This window comes from Bos indicus x Bos taurus, chromosome 3, assembly GCF_003369695.1.
Source record: "Bos indicus x Bos taurus breed Angus x Brahman F1 hybrid chromosome 3, Bos_hybrid_MaternalHap_v2.0, whole genome shotgun sequence".
Taxonomy (NCBI): domain Eukaryota; kingdom Metazoa; phylum Chordata; class Mammalia; order Artiodactyla; family Bovidae; genus Bos; species Bos indicus x Bos taurus.
The window spans coordinates 35,860,969-35,882,273 of record NC_040078.1 but is presented as its reverse complement, the minus strand read 5'-3'; the positions used below and the strand labels follow the sequence as shown (position 1 = coordinate 35,882,273).

The window sequence follows — 21,305 nt, the reverse complement described above, 5'->3', positions numbered from 1 at the left end:
ATTTGCCATGAAGTGATGGGACCAGATGCCATGATCTTAGTTTTCTGAATGAGTTTTAAACCAACTTTTTCACTCTCCTCTTTCACTTTCATCAAGAGGCTCTTTAGTTCTTCACTTTCTGCCATAAGGGTGGTGTCATCTGGATATCTGAGTTTATTGATATTTCTCCCAGCAGTCTTGATTCCAGCTTGTGTTTCATCCAGCCTGGCATTTTGCATGATGTACTCTGCATTAAGTTAAATAAGCAGGGTGACAATATACAGCCTTGATGTACTCCTTTCCCTATTTGGAACCAGTCTGTTGTTCCACGTCCAGTTCTAACTTTGCTTCCTGACCTGCATACAGATTTCTCAAGAGGCAGGTCAGGTGGTCTGGTATTCCCATCTCTGAAGAATTTTTCAGAGAGTTTGTTGTGATCCACACAGTCAAAGGCTTTGGTGTAGTCAATAAAGCAGAAGTAGATGTTTTTCTGGAACTCTCTTACTTTTTCGATGATCCAGCGGATGTTGGCAATTTGGTCTCTGGTTCCTCTGCCTTTTCTAAATCCAGCTTGAACATCTGGAAGTTCATGGTTCATGTACTGTTGAAGCCTGGCTTAGAGAATTTTGAGCATTACTTTACTAGTGTGTGAGATGACTACAATTGTGCGGTAGTTTGAGCATTCTTTGGTATTGCTTTTCTTTGGGATTGGAATGAAAACTGACCTTTTCCAGTCCTGTGGCCACTGCTGAGTTTTCCAAATTTGCTGGCATACTGAGTGCAGCACTTTCACAGCATCATCTTTCAGGATTTGGAATAGCTCACCTGGAATTCCATCCCCTCCTACAGCTTTGTTCGTAGTGACACTTCCTACAGCATTAGAAGTTTATATCCCCAAAATGGCTTCACTGATCAGAATACAGCGTTTATATTATGGTGGTTTTAACATGGTTTGCGAAGGCAAGGTCTGGAATTAAATTCTGCTCAGAGACCAATATTATCATTTAAGTTTTTTATTTATTTATATATTTTTTATTATTTTTTTCTAAATTTTTAAAAGAAAATCCATCCTGAACCCTCCTCCCTCATTTAAGTTTTTTAAATGCAAAATTTTGTAAGGTCTCTGAAAGAATCATACAGTGTATCATTTGCATCAGCAACACACTTCTCTTAGTTTTATTATTGAACTGAGTGTGTTCTTTAGGAAAAAATGTGAAAATAAACCTGAAAGTAATCATAAGCCAATAACTTTGAACTTTAATGTAACTGAAATTGTTATAAATGTTATCAGTAATTTGTTATAAGTAACATGAATTTTATGCATGATATATCATGAGTAGTATGAATTAAAGTTTATGAGAAGTTGGGTAGAAAACACAGAATTATCATACTGAAAAGGACTTGTTAATCATTTAATACCTATCCACCTCCAGATTTTATGGGAGCAAAAATGACTTTTCCAAGGCCTAGGGCTGTATGGCTTGGTAAGCTGCAAACACTTCAGTAAGCATCGAAGACATTTGAGTTCCATTTTTACCGTCTTATGAGGGTAGATCTTCCTACATGTTTCTACTAGGTGGAATTAAATAGTGCCACTGTGCAGCTCTTCTAATTCATGCCTTTCTGCTTTCTATATTTTAGTCTAATCCGCCCCCGCTTTAGCAGTCATTGACCTTCAGGTACTACAAGTAAATAAGAAGACGCTAAACAAAAGAAATCACTAAGCTTTCCTTATCTCACACTGACACAGTGGTGTCAACAATTCAAGTCTCTCTGAAAAATAATGAGTGAGAGCCAGTTATTCCAATTACCAAGGAAACGGGCAATGGAGATGATTTATAAACAGCATTTGGACATGGATTGTCTGGCATACATGAAAATTAGAACAAAATTAATGCCTTGTAATCTGGATACAGAAATTCCTTTAGAATTTAAATGTAATGACTAGAAAAACAAAGATTTCGATTAACCAAGCCACTGAAACCAGAGGGGGTGAAAAAAGGTTAGGTTATAACAACCTGAGGTCAGTCTTCTTGAGAAACTGGCTGATTTAAAACAAATTCTGGATTTTGTTTGCATTTTACATCCTTTCCCAATTAAATTTAATCCTAGAGTGTCATTAGATAAATGAATATTACGTAGGTGATATAATGTTACCAGTCACGACGGGAGGAAACTGAACTATACTTAAGAAATAACTCAATTCCTAGACCAAGATATAAGGGCAACTGGGTTATCTCCCAACAACACAAAAGGCATGATAAAAGGTAACTCCTTAAAGTTGCAGAGGGAAGCCCCTAGCTCCCAGAGAGAAGGGCCTATTAACCCTTTATCTTCTTCCAGAGGGGCTGGTACTCAGATAGGAGCCATTCCTTCCAATCAGGTGTCCAGGTGTGGCATTTCCTAGTTTAGGGTCCAAGTATAGATCTATTTGAGGCTTTGGTACAGATAGATTTACTAATTTGAGAATTTTTTCAGAACTGAGTCCTTTTAGAATTCTGCAGAATCACAGCGATTTCACACAGTGAGGCCTCAATATGAATTTGTTGAAGAAATGAACAGAAACAAAGAAGAGGTAGGTCCAGGAGAGTTCAGTGGTCTCTTCAGCATTTTTTTACAGTGATTTTCTTCCTGACAGAAGTATTTATCTAAGACTGAGATTTTTTAGCCTCTTGTCTGTCTTTTCACAATCATATCCATTTGCTTATTTTTGTTTTCAGTTTCATTGTAGTTTTGCAATTAATTCTTAATCCCCTCCCTTTAACTATCTGTATTATGTACTTCCTTACAAAAGATCCCCTGATATGGAGGGAAAAAACACATATATATGTCTCCAGCAGTGACATTTCTGATGTCTTACACACACCATGTAATAAGCTCTGTTAGCTTATGTGAACTCTTTTACTTCCCTTTCTGGAACATCACTGAAAAAACTTTTACCGCTCTCAGATACAAATTACTTGAAATCTTGGTCTTTATGGCGTATATTATAATCACAGCTTTCCATGCACATAGGAACCTGAGGCTCTATGATCACTAATCCAGATCATGGTGTTATCTACTGGCTTTTCACATCTAACCTTAGAGGATGAAGAACTTTCTTGAGCTGAATCCAGGTGACACAAAGTTGAATTGACTGGTTCTTGCCAGCGATTATTCCTTTCATCCTCTTGTGATGGGAGTCCCTTTTGTTGCTTTCAAAGTCAGCAAAGCTGGTAGTCAACTTTGGCCCTACAGCATTTTTTTTAAAGTCTCATATTAACCATGATACCACAGAGCAGCCTCATTACCAAGCACCCTACGTTCTGCAGGTGAGAGTCAAGCTGGTGTGTCTTTGCAGTGATGTGGAGACCCCCTGTGCATGCTTTGTTCATGTCTCAGCTGGGGCTGTCACTCATTATTTGTGCATCCACTTGCCACCTACCTGCTAGGTTTTCCTTTCAGGAAGAAACCTCCTCAGGTCCTGTTCTCTCTGTGCACAGCTTGCTTGCTCCAGCAGAATATAACTCGCTGCCAGCAAGGAGAATGCCTGGATCTTGGCTGTCAATTTGACAGGGTTTGCATTTTCCAGGACACATCCTTAGGATGCTGCCCATCCTTAGCTTTTGAATTGGGAATGTGATATTTATGTCAAGACAGGTTTCCGTACTTTTCTTTTGACTCAGTTCAATTCAGTTCAGTCCCTCAGTCACAAGATGCTTCAATTTCTTTAAAATGCTGATTCCTGTCTTGATCCAGTTCTAAATTTTTGGGTAAGACTTTTAAGCTGGCCTATTTTGTAAGACTGTCTTACACTAAGTTTTAACTTTAGTGTTAACATATGCAAAGTGCTCTGAGATGTTTTCCAGATGGATGCAGTATGTATCATTTGATTGATGGTTCAGTCAATGACTGGTCCTTCCCAATGTTACTCAAAGTACTTAACAGAGCTCTACAAAGGCATCTTATGTCCTACATCCAAATTCTTCATTATCTTAAGAGACTCTCCAACTTGAGAAACAGGCCTGAGACTACTTTTCAGGAAATAAGAACTTTTTTCTTTACTGTTAACAGTGCACATGTAATGATACGTATGTATTGTTTATGTGACAATACATAATATTCTTGTATGCTAAGTTGCACTTTTAAAAATCAGAATCATCTTTATATGAAGCAACTTGGTAACAATATACTGTTTCAATTTAAATATAAAATTGCTATGAAATCACTGTCGTATGGTAAAAGTGTGATCTTGTTAATGTTTAATTGTCGAGGGTAATGAAGAAGAACTGTAGCACAAGTCACTTAGACTAGAAAATACAAAAAGGTTTTCCATTTGACAGTATATTGTATTTTGCATGAAATGAACCTGAATGTGTCTATGGTTCTAAGAATCATATAGTGTGGACCCTGAAATATTATCTTAAACTTGCAAACTTAGTTTACAATGAAAAATATGTTTAGAGTAATATAAAACTTAACTAGAATTCTTAAAATTTTCAGGATTCTGCTGCAAAAAAGATATTATTCTCTTTAAATGTGTCAGCAAGCAAAATTTCCAAGAAACTATAGAACTAAACTGACCTTTCCAATAAGAGAAAACTAAGGACCACAGATTGAAAAGAACTAATCAATGCTTACCATTAAACTTTTAAACTTTCTATTTTCCGCAATGTGAAAAAAGCCATCTCTTGTTAAAATCTTGATGTGCTTTGCTTCATTATTGTACCTGTGGGCAATGGATAACTTATGAATATAAATGTGTTTTTAATCAGTAGAAATCAATAATTACCAGAGGGCATGCCCCAATAACATTATAGGAATTAATTCCGAAGACAAAATATATACCTATGCCAATACACTGGTGACAGCTAATTAACAAAATATATTCACTAGATTGGTTGAAGATACAACCATTTTTTTTTTTTTTTACAACCAATTTTTGAAGTGAGATTGGGGGGCAGTAGATTTGACCAATCATTCTGCCCAATTTATTTATAAGATCAGTTTGAGAATACAGAAAACAAAATAAAATCTGTTAATTTATAATTCTTAGGATTTACTAGAAACATACACGCATCAAGTCACCAAAGCACAGTGTTATGAAAGAAATCTGGTATGCCAATTAGCAGCCTATAACACTTAATACCATTTTTTTCTAACAGATATTTTCAAGTATTAATGAACTGTCTAGAGAGATGATGCATTATTTCTGCTGCAATTAGAACCTTGGTTTTCAGCTTCAGTGTTGTACACGTCAGATGATCTATGCAATTATGAAAACAGGAAAGCTATTTCTTGTCCTACTTACTTAATGCTAATTGCGTATTCTCCTGACTCTCTGGTCCTGTGTCTCACAAGGTAAGTACTGTTTACCCTGTTAATAAGTTCAGTCTCTGCCTGCAGTCTTTCCATGGCTCCAGCATACCTTTGAGAAACAAGGACACAGAAAATTTAGGTAATGTACCTCAAAGAGAACAGAGGCTAAAAATAAGTATCTGTCAGGATTTTAATTTAGTGGCAGATCTGAACTGTTTTTACTGCTATACTAATTCAAAAAATAATGCAGGAAAATGTCCTTTAAATACATTCAAACAAAGATACTTTAGTCTCTACAAAGATTACAACAGTGAAGTGAACAATGCCAAACACACTAAACATTTATCAATAAATAAATGGAACAAAGGGAGGAATTTAGTGGGTATTGGGTCAGAGAGGGACTTCCCTGGTGGCTCAGACGGTAAAGCGTCTGTCTACAACGCGGGAGACTGGGGGTTCGATCCCTGGGTTGGGAAGATCCCCTGGAGAAGGAAATGGCAATCCACTCCAGGACTATTGCCTGGAAAATCCCATGGACAGAGGAGCCTGGTAGGCTAGCGTCCATGGGAGAGGGCTGTGGAAAGTTTAGTGTCAAGAAGGAAAAAGACTTTAGGGAAGGATGGCCTATGTAAGACACACTCAGACATAGACACGTGCACACGTATACACACATTCCTCCAAAATTTCACATTCTCTAGGTAAAACAGTATGAAATAACATCTCCTTTGAGTATTAAGAAAATTTAGGGACAATTTAAATTATTTTTAAATAATTATTTTTTAGATATAAGATTAATTCTTAGTCCACAATTTTGATAACCAGTTTTCTTAAGAAACTACTAGTAGCAAATAGAATTTTTAAAAGATATTTTCAAAACCAAAATTCTGTTGTTCCCAAACTCTGCTGGCTTAAGCATATAAAAATTCCACAACATTAAAAGGGACAAATTCAATGTTAAAATATTCTTATGATTGGTCTGTTCACATACTTTCCATTTATTCCTGGTTCAGTTCAAGGAGACTGAATTTGTTTTTGAAGATCTTTTTTCTTCCCCTCCTCTTTTGTTCTCTCCTCTTGTCATTTGATGTCTATCTTTAGTGATGTGTTTGGATTGCTTTGTTTTTTTAATTGTGTGTTTCAATTGTAGATTTTTGGTTTGTGGTTCCCAGGAGGTTTTTTTTTTTTTTTTTTGGGTGGTAATGTAGGGGATTTCTTTGGAGGGAATGATGCTGAAGCTGAAACTCCAGTACTTTGGCCACCTCATGCAAAGAGCTGACTCATTGGAAAAGACTGATGCTGGGAGGGGTTGAGGGCACGAGGAGAGGGGGACGCCAGAGTATGAGATGGCTGATGGCATCACTAACTCAATGGACTTGAGTCTGAGTGAACTCCGGGAGTTTGTGATGGACAGGGAGGCCTGGCGTGCTGCGATTCATGGGGTTGCAGAGAGTCGGACACGACTGAGTGACTGAATTGAACTGAATGTAGTTTATTTTAAGTTAAAATATATGTTGTTGTTCTTGTTTAGTTGCTAAGTTGTGTCCGACTCTTTGCAACCTCATGGACTATAGCCCACCAGGCTCTGCTGTCCGTGGAATTTTCCAGGCAAGAATACTGGAGTGGGTTGCCATTTCCTTCTCCAGGGAATCTTTTTGACTCAGGGATCAAAGCTGCATTTCCTGCATTGGCAGGTGGATTCTTTACCACTGAAGCACCATGGGTACAGCATTTAAAAATGTTTATTTTATATTGGAGTATATTTGATTAACAGTGTTGTTTAGTTTCATCTGACAGCAGAGTGACTCAGTTCTATATATATGTGTGTGTATGTATTCTGTTTCAAAATTATTTTCTCATTTAGGTTATTACAGAGATCAAGCAGAGTTCTCTACGCTATACAGTAGATCCTTGTTGATTATCTATTTTCAATATAGCAGTATGTACATGTCAGTCCCAAACTCCCAATCTATCCCTCCTGCCTGACCTTTCCTCTCAGTAACCCTAAGTTCTCTAAGTCTGTGAGTCTGTTTGTTTTGTGAATAAGTTCATTTGTATTAGTTTTGAAGACTCTGTATATAAGCTGATGTCATATATTTGTCTTTCTCTGTCTCACTTCACTTAGTGTGATCATCTCCAAGTCCATCCATGTTGCTGCAGATAGCATTATTTCATTCTTTTTCTATGGCTGAGTTATTTCATTCTTTTTATGGCTAAGTTATACCTTTTGTATATATGTACCATATCTTTATCCATTCATCCATCACTGGAGTTATGGGTTGCTTCCATGTCTTAGCTATTGTAAACAGCATGGCAATGAACATTGGGATGCATGTATCCTTTTGAACCATGGTTTTCTCCACGTATATGCCCAGGTGTGGGACTGCTGGATCATATGGTAGCTTTATTTTTAGTTTTGTAAGGAAGCTAAATACTGTTCTCTATAGTGACCGCACCAATTTACATTCCCACCAACAGTGTAGGAGGATTCACCTTTCTCCACACCATCTGGAGCACTTATTGTTTGTAGATTTTTTGATGTTGGTCATAATGACTGGTGTGAGGAGGTGATTCCTCATTGTAGTTTTGATTTGCATTTCTCTAATAATTAGCAGTGTTCAGCATCTTTTCATGAACTTCTCGGCTGTATCTCATGTGAATTCATGTCCTTCTACCCTGCCATCCTGTCTTCTCCCATTATGTATCTCCCATGACATTTTGATATAGCAGTCTACAAATATACACAATTGTTTTATGTTGCTGATCCCTTAATTTCAAGTTCATCTCCAGTATCCTGCATTTGTATTCTCCTCTTCTCAAAACTGCTGGTTTTGATATCATATTTGTATATGGATGATATCCTATGTTTAGGAAAATCTCTCTTACCAGTGAGATTTCACATTTGTAGTTTTCTTGATTCTAGCTGTGGCCTTTTCTTTTCCACCTACAGAAGTTCCTTTAGCATTTGTTGCAAAGGTGGTCTGGTGGTGCTGAATTCTCTTAGTTTTTGCTTATCTGTGAAACTTCTGATTTCTCCATTGAAACTGACTGAGAGCCTTCCTGGATAGAGTATTCTTGGTTGTAGGTTTTTCCCTTTCATCAGATGACATATATTGTGCCTCCCTCTGGTCTGCAGAATTTCTGCTTAAAAATCAGCAGATAACCTTATCAGGGTTCCCCTGTATGTTATTTGTTGCTTTTCCCTTGTTGACTTTAATATTTTTTTCTTTGTCTTTTATTTTTGTCTGTTTGATTAATACATGTTAAAATATTCCTCCTTGGTTTATCTTGTATGGAAGGAATGCTGCACTTCCTGAATTTGAGTAAATTTCTCATGTTAGGGAAGTATTTGGCTATAATCTTTTCAGATATTTTCTCAGGCCCTCCTTCTCTCTCTTAGCCTTCTGAGTTTTTATCAATTTCAGATCCCAGGACAGAAAACCACTGTTTCTCCACTTACGCTCATGCCATCATAGTGCTGCCCCTCACTCTCCTTTCTGAAACTGCCCCAAAGCCTAGCCATAATCTGACCCAGTTTTGTCATGTTGTCACATTCGAAGAACATCCAACATCAACAAACAAGTCCTCAAGTTTTTGTTTGCTCAAGCTTCTTTGTCTCTACCCAAATTTTTTTTTCCAAATTCTCCAAACGAATTATAAACCCCACAGTGATACCTGTTCAGCACCATGTACTGTACCTATTAATTCTTTCTATGGAGACATCTATTTTCCCCAAACCCTCCACCCTCTTGGTCTAATCACCACTGCTTTCTCTCCAAGCCTACTGAATTAGTGTGGTCCTGGAATCCCTTCACTCCCATTTCCTAGACTTTGTATCTCCCTCTTTCCTGGTTTACTAGCTAATTCCTCAGATCTTAAACGAATATATGGGATGTAATACTTAGAAGGTCTCATATCTATGATATTTGTATTTTACTTAATAATCCTTAATTCACAATTTGGCTGGATAAATAATTCTAGGTGACAAATCATTGTCTTCTCAAATTTTAAGGCACTGTTCTGCTTTTCTAACTTCCAATTCAATGCCATTCTGATTTCTGAGTCTTTATCTTTTTTTTTTCCCTCTCTGGAAACTCAAATTCATTGCTCTATATAGCAAAGTTCATAATAATAAGCCTTCCGGTTATATGCTCTACTAAAAAGTTGAGTGTTGTCCTGGGCTCTCAGGAGCATCTTTGATGTACAGTCATATAGCCTTCAGTTCTAAAAAATTTGGGGTTTTATCTTTTTATATATATATAATTGTTGTTAGTTTCTCTTTCTCAAGTTCCTATTAAATGAAGGCCGGACTTCTCAGGTCAGTTGTTTGCTCTACCTTTTCTCTATTATCTCTCTTTGATTTTCTAGAGGATTTATTCAACTTTATTTTCCAATTTCTCTACTCAATACTTAGAGAACTCTTTTTCATTCTCAATCTCTGTCTCTTTTATAAAACATCCAGCTCACTTGTATGGATATATTATCTCTTAATTCTGAGAATATAAATTAAAGGCTTCTCTCTTCTGCCCATGCTAATGTTTGTAATTCTTCCAAGTTTCTTTTTGACATTTATTTTTTTCTTTACTTCAAGGCTTTTCTCAAATGTCAGGTTACTCTTTGTTGTCTGCTCACATTTTGCTGTATGGCTCAGGAAACTTAAACAGGGCTCTGTATCAACCTAGAGGGATGGGATGGGGAGGGAGATGGGAGGAAGGTTCAAAAGGGAGGGGATATATGTATACCTATGACTGGTTCATGTTGAGGTTTGACAGAAAACAACAAAATTCTGTAAAGCAATTATCCTTCAATTAAAAAAAAAAAGAAAGCGAGAAAGGCATCTAAGAACTGACTGGGAGTTCTGTGTGGGGGCAGTATGGGAGGCTCACTGGGTTGGAATCTGATCATGTGGGAAGAAGCTGATGATGGGGCTGGATTTTAGGTTTTTAATTCTGAGTCTATTCTATTTCTTTAGAGAAAAATCTTCCCAATTCCTATCTGGATGGAAGAAGAGAGTAGTCCATGTGTGTAAGACACAGCTGTCGCAGTACTGTAATTGAGCTGTACAAAGGAACTGAGGATCATCATCAGTCTGTATACTGACTTTCCTTAATTTGACTGATCTGTTTTCAGTATAGCATCTCTGCCAATTTTTGCTGGGCCTGCTCTTTCCAAGTCTAGGCCTCATATGGCTCAATTTTTCCAAGTAATATACCCTCTAATTCATGTCTCTTGCTAAGGGAGGGAAAGTTAAGTTGTCTGACTTCTTGGAGGATGAGGCAGGGACAGTGGTATCTGCATCCTTTTCTCCATAAGGATTTTCAGACAGTTCCCCAGATGTGAGCCCCATGTCTCACCCCAGTCTTCATGACACCCAAAAACACAGACTGAAGATTCATGGCTTATAAAAGAGACAAAGTTTACCTTACGGGAACAGCTTTAAAATGTGAAAATAACAAGGATATTTAACTCCTTAATGACTTGAGAAAGTGAAAGTCGCTCAGTCCTGTCTGACTCTTTGTGACCCCATGGACTATACAGTTCATGTAATTAATTCTTCAGGCCAGAATACCGGAGTGGGCAGCCTTTCCCTTTTCCAGGGGATCTTCCCAACCCAGGGATAGATCCCAGGTCTCCCGCACTGCAGGTGGATTCTTTACCAGCTGAGCCACAAGGGAAGATCAAAAACACTGGAGTAGGTAGTCTATCCCTTCTCCAGGAGATCTTCCTGACCCAGGAATCAAACTGGGGTCTCCTTCATTGCAGGCAGATTCTTTACCAACTGAGACTAAGCTATCAGGGAAGCCCTCTTAATGACTTGAAAACCACAGTGTAATTTTTCTCTAAACAGTTTAGTTTTTCTAAAATTGAAGGTTTCATTTTCTGATATGGTTGATGATTTTGTTCCTTAGCAGAAAGCATTTCACATGAAACTGCCTGCTTAGTGTGAAGAAACTGTCCCAAGTTTCTTAGAAAAGAAAAAGTAATTTTGAAATTCTATTATCTTTATTTCTTACTGTTTTCAAGGGTGTTCCTTCATCTAAACATCTTGATTTTTTTATCATTAGAAACAATACTATTTGGTCATAATTTCAATAGAATTTTACATATTGGCAAGGGTACATTTTAAAAGAAAGGATTCAAAAGCTAATCTCCTGTGTTCTGAATGGTTCCCAGGTATCAAATCAGTTTATTTCATAAAATCTATCTTGTGTGTGGCATTCGTATTTCTCTAATGTCATTAGTTTTGTAACTATTATGCCTTCTTATATAGAAATAGTAAAAGAAAAGAGAAGGAAACTATTAGCACACTTTCATGATTTCACCAGTTGTTGATGCTTTACAGTTTGATTATCCATGCTATCAGTTCTGTTCCAAAATTAATTTGTCAGGGTTACAGTCTTTAATTCCATGAAAACTAAGACCTCAAATTTGTCTTAAAAGAGGTAAACATATAGCAAAGATTTGTAGTTCTATCACAGACCTGCTATAATTTCTCAGCGGGCTCAGTGTTAAAGCCAGGGAAGGATGTCAGAGAAAATAGACAATGATTACACAAAGCAGATGTGGCCGGGGAGGAAGAGTAAGACTGCTGAGAAAAGGATCCCATACTATGGACAATGTTTTCCTACAGTAACCTGACATTTTTCATGCTTTGGTTATATAACAGAAAATGATCAGTTTAAAATATCAAGAAACTCAGGTGTTACCTACACTTTCAAACTGAACTAGTACTTACTATATACTCTCAGAATACCTCATTTATATTCATACCCTGATTTCTAATTTGTATGCATACATTTTAATATCAAGAAAATGAAAATAGATGCAGTCATTTTAAGAGGAGGTTAGCCATATCACTAACAGAAACAAGGAAACAATAGATAATGATTATTACTTTTTAGACATTATGAGTTTAAGAGAAAATGACATCTTCAACCAGAAAAATTGTTTAGAATAGTTATAATCAAACATATGATGCTAATTAACATATTTTGGGTACTTACTATGTACTTAGTATTATACACATTTTATTTCATCTTTCCAACATCTGTATAAGGAACAATGCAAAGAAATAGAGGAAAACTATAGAATGGGAAAGAATAGAGATCTCTTTAAGAAAATTGGAGATATCAAGGGAATATTTCATACAAGGATGGGCATGATAAAGGACAGAAATGATAAGGATCTAATAGAAACATAAGAGATTAAGAAAAGGTGGCAAGAATACATAGAAGAATTATACAAAAAAGGTCTTAATGACCCAGATAACCACAATGATGTGGTCACTCACCTAGAGCCAGACATCCTAGAGTGGGCAGTCAAGTGGACCTAGGAAGCATTACTACAAACAAAGCTAGTGGAGGTGATGGAATTCCAGCTGAGCTATCTCAAACCCTAAAAGATGATGCCGTGAAAGTGCTACACTCAATATGTCAGCAAATTTGGAAAATCCAGCAGTGGCCACAGGACTGGAAAAGGTCAGTTTTCATTCCAATGCCAAAGAGTATTCAAACTACCTTACAATTATGCTCATTTCACAAGCTAACAAGGTTATACTCTTATGCTCAAAATCCTTTAAGCTACGCTTCAACAGTACATGAACCAAGAACTTCCAGATGTTCAAGCTGGGTTTAGAAAAGGTGGAGGAACCATCAAATGCCAACATCATGGAGAAAGCAAGGGAATTCCAGAAAAACATCTACTTCTGCTTCATTGACTACACTAAAGCCTTTGACTGTGTAAATCACATCAAACTGTGAAAAGTTCTTAGAGATGGGAATACCAGACCACCTTATCTATCTTCAGAGAAACGTGTATGCATGTCAACAAGCAACAGTTAGAACTGGACATGTAACACTGTACTGGTTCAAAACTGGGAAAGGAGTACATCAAAGCTGTATATTGTCACCCTGCTTATTTAACTTATATGTAAAGTATATCACATGAAATGTTGGGCTGCCTGAATCACAAGCCAGAATCAAGATTGCTAGGAGAAATATCAACAACTTCAGATATAAAGATGCTACCACTTTAATGGCAGAAAGTGAAGAGGAACTGAAGAGCTTCTTGATGAGAGTGAGAGAAGAGAGGGAAAAAACTAGCTTAAAACTCAACATTCAAAAACCAAAGATCATGGCATCTGGTCCCATCATAGCAAATAGATGGAGGAAAAGTATAGTCAAAGCTATGGTTTTTCCAGTAGTCAGGTATGGATGTGAGAGTTGGACCATAAAGAAGGCTGAAAATTGAAGAATTGATGCTTTTGCATCGTGGTGCTGGAGAAGACTTTTGAGAGTTCCTTGGACTGTGAGCAGATCAAAACAGTCTATCCTAAAAGAAATTAACCCTAAATGTTCATTAGAAGGACTGATGATGGAGCTGAAGCTCCAATACGCCGGCCACCTGATGCAAAGAGCCAACTCATTGGTAAAGACTCTAATGCTGGGAAAGATTGAGGGCAGGAGGAGGTGGCTACAGAGAATGACACTGATTCAATGGACATGTATTTGAGCAAACTCTGGGAGATAGTGAAGGACAGGGAAGCCTGGTGTGCTGTAGTCCGTGGGGTTGCAAAAGTCAGACACGACTTAGCAACTAAACAACAACAATCCTTTCTGGGCTAAGTTTTTGTTTCAGACAATGAAATTATACATTCTGCCCCCCCTCTCAATTTCATGAAACCTATTCTAAAATACAATATGCATATTTGCCCATGTCCCATTCCACTTTTGGCGATGATAAACTTTGGATTTACAGCCAAGTACTTGCACTTGTACTCACATGCACCACTCTCTGATAAAGATATGGAAAAGCTCAGTAGTATATAAATTCATTATGGTGTTCTGTTACATGTGAAAACATCTTTAGCCAGGACAAACAGAAATGGAATGTAGTTTACTACTCCCACATTTAAGCCGTCCTTGAGCTAAAGGTATGGTATTTCAACTCAGCGACATAAACATTTTTAATACTTACCAGGGTTGGCAAGAATAATCTACTGGTTTGGGCACCTAGGATATAAAAAGGCAAAAATAGATTAATATTACTTAAGGGAAGCTTTTAGAAATCAATCATTAATTCAGTTCAGCTAACTCAGCTCTATAAAAGCCTAAATAGCACAGTCCTAGAACTATCATTGGCAATATTATATAGTGCGAATCACAGTATATTTAGATAAGTAGAAAATAATTCATTTCACTTTAATTCTTTCATTCATTTTATTGCCACTTTACCTCTCAAGAAAGAGATAACAAGAAAATATGAATTGGAATCTTTCAGTATTAATTTTCAAGGCAGTTTAATCTTTTCATAGAAAGATAAAATGAAAATGTTAGGAAAACCTAATAGCACTCTGCTTTCCCAAGACATTGGAAAATCAGGCAAAATAAACAATATACACTAGATATAGACTCTTATTATGTAACATAAATTTTAAACTCTAGTTTAGAAGTCTACCAACTGGAAGACCTGTTTTTTTTTATGAAATGTCATGGGAAATATTCAGTTTTACCTTTTTTTCCTATGTAGCTTTACAAAAGAGAAAAACTACATTTTCTATGCAAATAAAAAGAAAACTTCCAGTTGCTAACTGCAAGTAGAAAATGAACAAAGTCAAAGAAGGCACACTAATATTCATAAAATAACAAATTATATGCATACTACTTAATCTTCATGAATCACCTGAATCTTTGATGTATGTATTCTATAGTATTTACATTGAGTCCATTTACATTAGGTGATTAAAAATGCTGTTACTCTCAAGTGTAACTGAAGTATGGTCAATATGAATATATCTGTGCTATGTCCATTTTCATAATGGGCTATTACTGTTTTGACCTTCCAGGTTAAGAGTTATAATTTAAAAACTATCCTTCTGGTCAGAACATCTCTAAAGTTATCAATACTTAAATATGTTATCCTATGGAACATTTCATGCAAAGATGGGCTCGATAAAGGACAGAAATGGTATAGACCTAACAGAAGCAGAAGATATTAAGAGGAGGTGGCAAGAATACACAGAAGAACTGTACAAAAAAGAGCTTCACGACCCAGATAATCATGATGGTGTGATCACTCACCTAGAGCCAGATATCCTGGAATGTGAAGTCAAGTGGGCCTTAGAAAGCATCACTACGAACAAAGCTAGTGGAGGCGATGGAATTCCAGTTGAGCTATTTCAAATCCTGGAAGGTGATGCTGTGAAAGTGCTGCACTCAATATGCCAGCAAATTTGGAAAACTCAGCAGTGGCCACAGGACTGGAAAAGGTCAGTTTTCATTCCAGTCCCAAAGAAAGGCAATGCCAAAGAATGCTCAAACTACCGTACAATTGCACTCATCTCACACGCTAGTAAAGTAATGCTCAAAATTCTCCAAGCCAGGCTTCAGCAGTACATGAACCATGAACTTCCAGATGTTCAAGCTGGTTTTAGAAAAGGCAGGGGAACCAGAGATCAAATTGACAACATCCGCTGGATCATGGAAAACGCAAAAGAGTTCCAGAAAAACATCTCTTTCTGCTTTACTGACTATGCCAAAGCCTTTGACTGTGTGGATCTCAATAAACTGTGGAAAATTCTTCAAGAGATGGGAATACCAGATCACCTGACCTGCCTCTTGAGAAAACTATATGCAGGTCAGGAAGCAACGGTTAGAACTGGACATGAAACAACAGAATGGTTCCAAATGGAGTACATCAAGGCTGTATATTGTCACCCTGCTTATTTAACTTATATGCAGAGCACATCGTAAGAAACACTGGGCTGGAAGAAGCACAAGCTGGAATCAAGATTGCCGGGAGAAATACCAATAACCTCAGATATGCAGGTGACACCACCCTTATGGCAGAAAGTAAAGAGGAACTAAAAAGCCTCTTGATGAAAGTGAAAGAGGAGAGTGAAAAAGTTGGCTTAAAGCTCAACATTCAGAAAATGAAGATAATGGCATCTGGTCCCATCACTTCATGGGAAATAGATGGGGAAACAGTGGAAACAGTGTCAGACTTTATGTTTTTGGGCTCCAAAATCACTGCAGATGGTGATTGCAGCCATGAAATGAAAAGACGCTTACTTCTTGGAAGGAAAGTTATGACCAACCTAGATAGCATATTCAAAAGCAGAGACATTACTTTGCCAACAAAGGTCCGTCTAGTCAAGGCTATGGTTTATCCAGTGGTCATGTATGGACGTGAGAGTTGGACTCTGAAGAAAGCTGAGTGCCGAAGAATTGATGCTTTTGAACTGTGGTGTTGGAGAAGACTCTTGAGAGTCCCTTGGACTGCAAGGAGATCCAACCAGTCCATTCTAAAGGAGACCAGTCCTGGGTGTTCATTGGAAGGAGTGATGTTGAAGCTGAAGCTCCAATACTTTGGCCACCTCATGGGAAGAGTTGACTCATTGGAAAAGACTCTGATGCTGGGAGGGATTGGGGGCAGAAGGAGAAGGGGACGACAGAGGATGAGATGGCTGGATGGCATCACCGACTCGATCGACGTGAGTTTGAGTGAACTCTGGGAGTTGGTGATGGACAGGGAGGCCTGGCATGCTGCGATTCATGGGGTCGCAAAGAATCGGACAGGACTGAGTGACAGAACTGAACTGATGGATTACATTTTAAGCTTCAGCACCATGAAAGATCCTGATATACAGCAAATAGTATTGAAAGTAAATGACACTTCCTGTCATTCAAATCCTGTAAATATTTTCTTATACGATTTTATTTTCACAAATAGAAATCAATCTTTGTTTCTGTTTTGATAAGATATAGATGGCCTCTAAAGTCTGAAAGGGAAAAAAATTTTTTTCCTCCTTCCCTCTACCTCTTTGTATTCTTTAAATGTATGTTTATTCATAACACAGTCTCTCTTTCTGGGAACAACAACGAAAAGAGAAAAAGAGGAGGGAGGGAGGAGGTAAACAGCTTCAACATATTTTGGCTGTGTATTTTCTTGGCTGGGAAGGAGCCATAAAAGTTAAGGGTAACATAAAATTCTAAAGCAGAATGGGCATCTGATGCTCTTCACTCCTGATGTGTCCGCCTGGATCTTATTCTTTCTACAGTGAGTGCATTCTGATGTCTGATGAGCCAGCTATGTGTTTCTCAGCTATGATCCCCTTCATGAGAGTAGAATCCTGTCCTTTTTAATCTCACATGAGCCCTCCCCCTTTCTTTCATGTATACTTTGGGCCTTTGGATGAATATCTCACATAGAAAAGCTATAAATAATTTTTTTAATAGTTTTCCCCCAATGCCTTTTTATGCCTTCATCATAGGCTGTTTCCATTGTTAAACTTCTGCTACAGATATAGAATTTTTTAAAAGTTTTATTGGAAATACTGCATGCATGTGAAATTATACATAAGCTACACTCTTCTTCCTAAGTACATCTTGTAAAAGCTAGATGAGACAGAAGTGAACTTAATGTGTTTGTTAGGCTAGAGATGTCATTATTTCATCCTTACTAAAGAAAGACAGTTTTCTAGATAGATTAGATTTCTAATTTTCTTCAAAACTTTGAACATATTATTCTTACTGTTTCAAATATTGAAATCTCACTGTATAAAATTTCAATTTGTTTCTATTTTATAGTTCCTGTTTGCTGAGGTCTCCTGTCCATTCATTATAAACATATAGTTAACCCTTGGACAAAATGAGTTTAAACCGCAGGGGTCCACTTACTTGTGCATTTTTTCCAATAGTAAATACTACCATACTATACGATTTGCATTTGGTTGAATCCGTGAAGGTAGAACCACAGATATGGAGGAAGTGTAGATATAGAGGGCTGACTATATGTTATAGATAGATTTTCCACTGCTTGAGGGTCAGGGCCCTAACCTCTGCACGTTTCTAGAGCCAACTCTATTTTCCTTTTTGTCCTTGAGCACAATTATAATAGTTATTTAAAAAATCCTTTCCTGCAGGTTCCATCATTTGGGACATCTGAGGGTTGTTATCCTTTAATTGCCTTTTCTGCTGAGTGTGGTTCATATTTTCCTGTTTGTTTGTATACTCATTATTTAGTATCTTGGACAATTTGAATGAGAATGTTGTAGAGGCTCTGAATTCAGTTATGCTCTTACAAAGAGTGTGATATTTCTTAAAGTAGGCAGTTAATTTGTTTGAACCCCAACTGCAACCTCTGTCTTTCCTGTCCTAAGATTTCCTATCTCCCTTTCCAGCTTGTGTTTATTTCAAACTCTACATTCTGCCACTTTAAACCAGTAATACTGTGAGGTTTCTATTATATCTGAATTTTAACCACCCTGCATGGTGCATATATACATACACACACAGAATCATATATATATGTGTGTGTGTGTGTGTATGAGACTACAGAGTTTGTAGTTATTTTCTGTGGGAGGATTGATCCAATAGGAGCTACCTGACAGTGACCAGAACTAGAAGCTCTCACTGTTGTTTGTTACGTTTAATCATCAACCCTTGATAGTTTTATCTCAGGTTCATTTTAATATTTTCACTTTGTCTTTGATGTTCTGAAGTTTCACTAAAATGTATCTAGGTATTCATTAACTTTAATATACACTTATCTTTATCATAAATCCTGGAAAATTCTAAGCCATTATTTGAACATTGCTTTCCCACAATTATCTATAGTGTTTCAATAAGATGCATTTGAACTTTATCACTCCATTATCTTACATTCTCCATATCTTAATCTTTCTGGATTGTTCACTGAGAAATTTCTTCAGATTTTTCTTCTAATTTTCTACTCGAGTCTAATAAATTTTGTAATATTTCCATTAAGGTTCTCATTTCAATTAGTGTACTTGATTCTTTTCAAGTATGCCCAAACATTAAATATCCTCTCAGACTTTTATTCCCCCTTTACTTTTTTTTCTCTACAATATTGAATTGGTTTTGCCATACATCAACATGAATCCACCACGGGTATACATGTGTTCCCCATCCTGAACCCTCCTCCCACCTCCCTCCCCGTACCATCCCTCTGGGTCATCCCAGTGCACCAGGCCCAAGCTTCCTGTATCCTGCATCGAACCTGGGCTGGTGATTCATTTCTTACATGATATTATACATGTTTTAATGCCATTCTCCCAAATCATCCCCTGCCTCCCTCTCCCACAGAGTCCAAAAGACTGTTCTATACATCTGTGTCTCTTTTGCTGTCTCGCATATAGGGTTATCATTACCATCTTTCTAAATTCATATATATGTGTTAGTATACTGTATTGGTGCTTTTCTTTCCAGCTTACTTCACTCTGTATAATAGGCTCCAGTTTCATCCACCTCATTAGAACTGATTCAAATGTATTCTTTTTAATGGCTGAGTAATACTCCATTGTGTATATGTACCACAGCTTTCTTATCCATTCATCTGCTGAAGGACATCTAGGTTGCTTCCATGTCCTGGCTATTACAAACAGTGCTGCGATGAACATTGGGGTACACGTGTCTCTTTCAATTCTGGTTTCCTCGATGTGTATGTCCAGCAGTGGGACTGCTGGGCTGTATGCCAGTTCTATTTCCAGTTTTTTAAGGAATCTCCACACTGTTCTCCATAGTGACTGTACTAGTTTGCATTCCCACCAACAGTGTAAGAGGGTTCCCTTTTCTCCACATCCTCTCCAGCATTTATTGCTTGTAGACTTTTGGATCGCAGCCATTCTGACTGGCGTGAAATGGTACCTCATTGTGGTTTTGATTTGCATTTCTCTGATAATGAGTGATGCTGAGCATCTTTTCATGTGTTTGTTAGCCATATGTATGTCTTCTTTGGAGAAATGTCTATTTAGTTCTTTGGCCCATTTTTTGATTGGGTCGTTTATTTTTCTGGAATTGAGCTGCAGGAGTTGCTTGTATATTTTTGAGATTAGTTGTTTGTCAGTTGCTTCATTTGCTATTATTTTCTCCCATTCTGACGGCTGTCTTTTCACCATGCTTATAGTTTCTTTTGTTGTGCAGAAGCTTTTAATTTTAATTAGATCCCATTTGTTTATTTTTGCTTTTATTTCCGATATTCTGGGAGGTGGGTCATAGAGGATCCTGCTGTGATGTATGTTGGAGAGTGTTTTGCCTATGTTCTCCTCTAAGAGTTTTATAGTTTCTGGTCTTATGTTTAGATCTTTAATCCATTTAGAGTTTATTTTTGTGTATGGTGTTAGAAAGTGTTCTAATTTCATTCTTTTACAAGTGGTTGATCAGTTTTCCCAGCACCACTTGTTAAAGAGATTGTCTTTTCTCCATTGCATATTCTTGCCTCCTTTGTCAAAGATAAGGTGTCCATAGGTACGTGGGTTTATCTCTGGGCTTTCTATTTTGTTCCATTGATCTATATTTCTGTTGTTGTGCCAGTACCATACTGTCTTGATGACTGTGGCTTTGTAGTAGAGCCTGAAGTCAGGCAGGTTGATTCCTCCAGTTCCATTCTTCTTACTCAAGATTGCTTTGGCTATTCGAGGTTTTTTTGTATTTCCATACAAATTGTGGAATTATTTGTTCTAGCTCTGTGAAAAATACCATTGGTAGCTTGATAGGGATTGCATTGGGATATAGATTGCTTTGGGAAGTATACTCATTTTCACTATATTGATTCTTCTGATCAATGAACATGATATATTTCTCCATCTATTAGTGTCCTCTTTGATTTCTTTCACCAGTGTTTTATAGTTTTCTATATACAGGTCTTTTGTTTCTTTAGGTAGATACATTCCTAAGTATTTTATTCTTTTCGTTGCAATGGTGAATGGAATTGTTTCCTTAATTTCTCTTTCTATTTTCTCATTATTAGTGTATAGGAATGCAAGGGATTTCTGTGTGTTGGTTTTATATTCTGCAACTTTACTATATTCATTGATTACCTCTAGTAATTTTCTGGTGGAGTCTTTAGGGTTTTCCATGTAGAGGATCATGTCATCTGCAAACAGTGAGAGTTTTACTTCTTCTTTTCCAATTTGGATTCCTTTTATTTCTTTTTCTGCTCTGATTGCTGTGGCCAAAACTTCCAAAACTATGTTGAATAGTAGTGGTGAGAGTGGACACCCTTGTCTTGTT

At 37.2% G+C, this 21,305-nt stretch overlaps 1 protein-coding gene across 2 annotated transcripts in view; it reads right to left on the bottom strand.

Moving 5' to 3' along the window:
- The window catches only part of VAV3 (vav guanine nucleotide exchange factor 3), a 433,329-nt gene that overhangs the window by 27,636 nt on the left and 384,388 nt on the right, over nt 1–21,305 (bottom strand). For both annotated transcript variants that reach the window (XM_027536347.1, XM_027536346.1), the window contains exons 22-24: nt 14,251–14,285; nt 5,270–5,386; nt 4,600–4,687 (exon numbers count right to left, since the gene is read on the bottom strand). In XM_027536347.1, the coding sequence (XP_027392148.1) occupies nt 4,600–4,687; nt 5,270–5,386; nt 14,251–14,285 (240 nt within the window). The remainder of the gene's footprint in view (nt 1–4,599; nt 4,688–5,269; nt 5,387–14,250; nt 14,286–21,305) is intronic.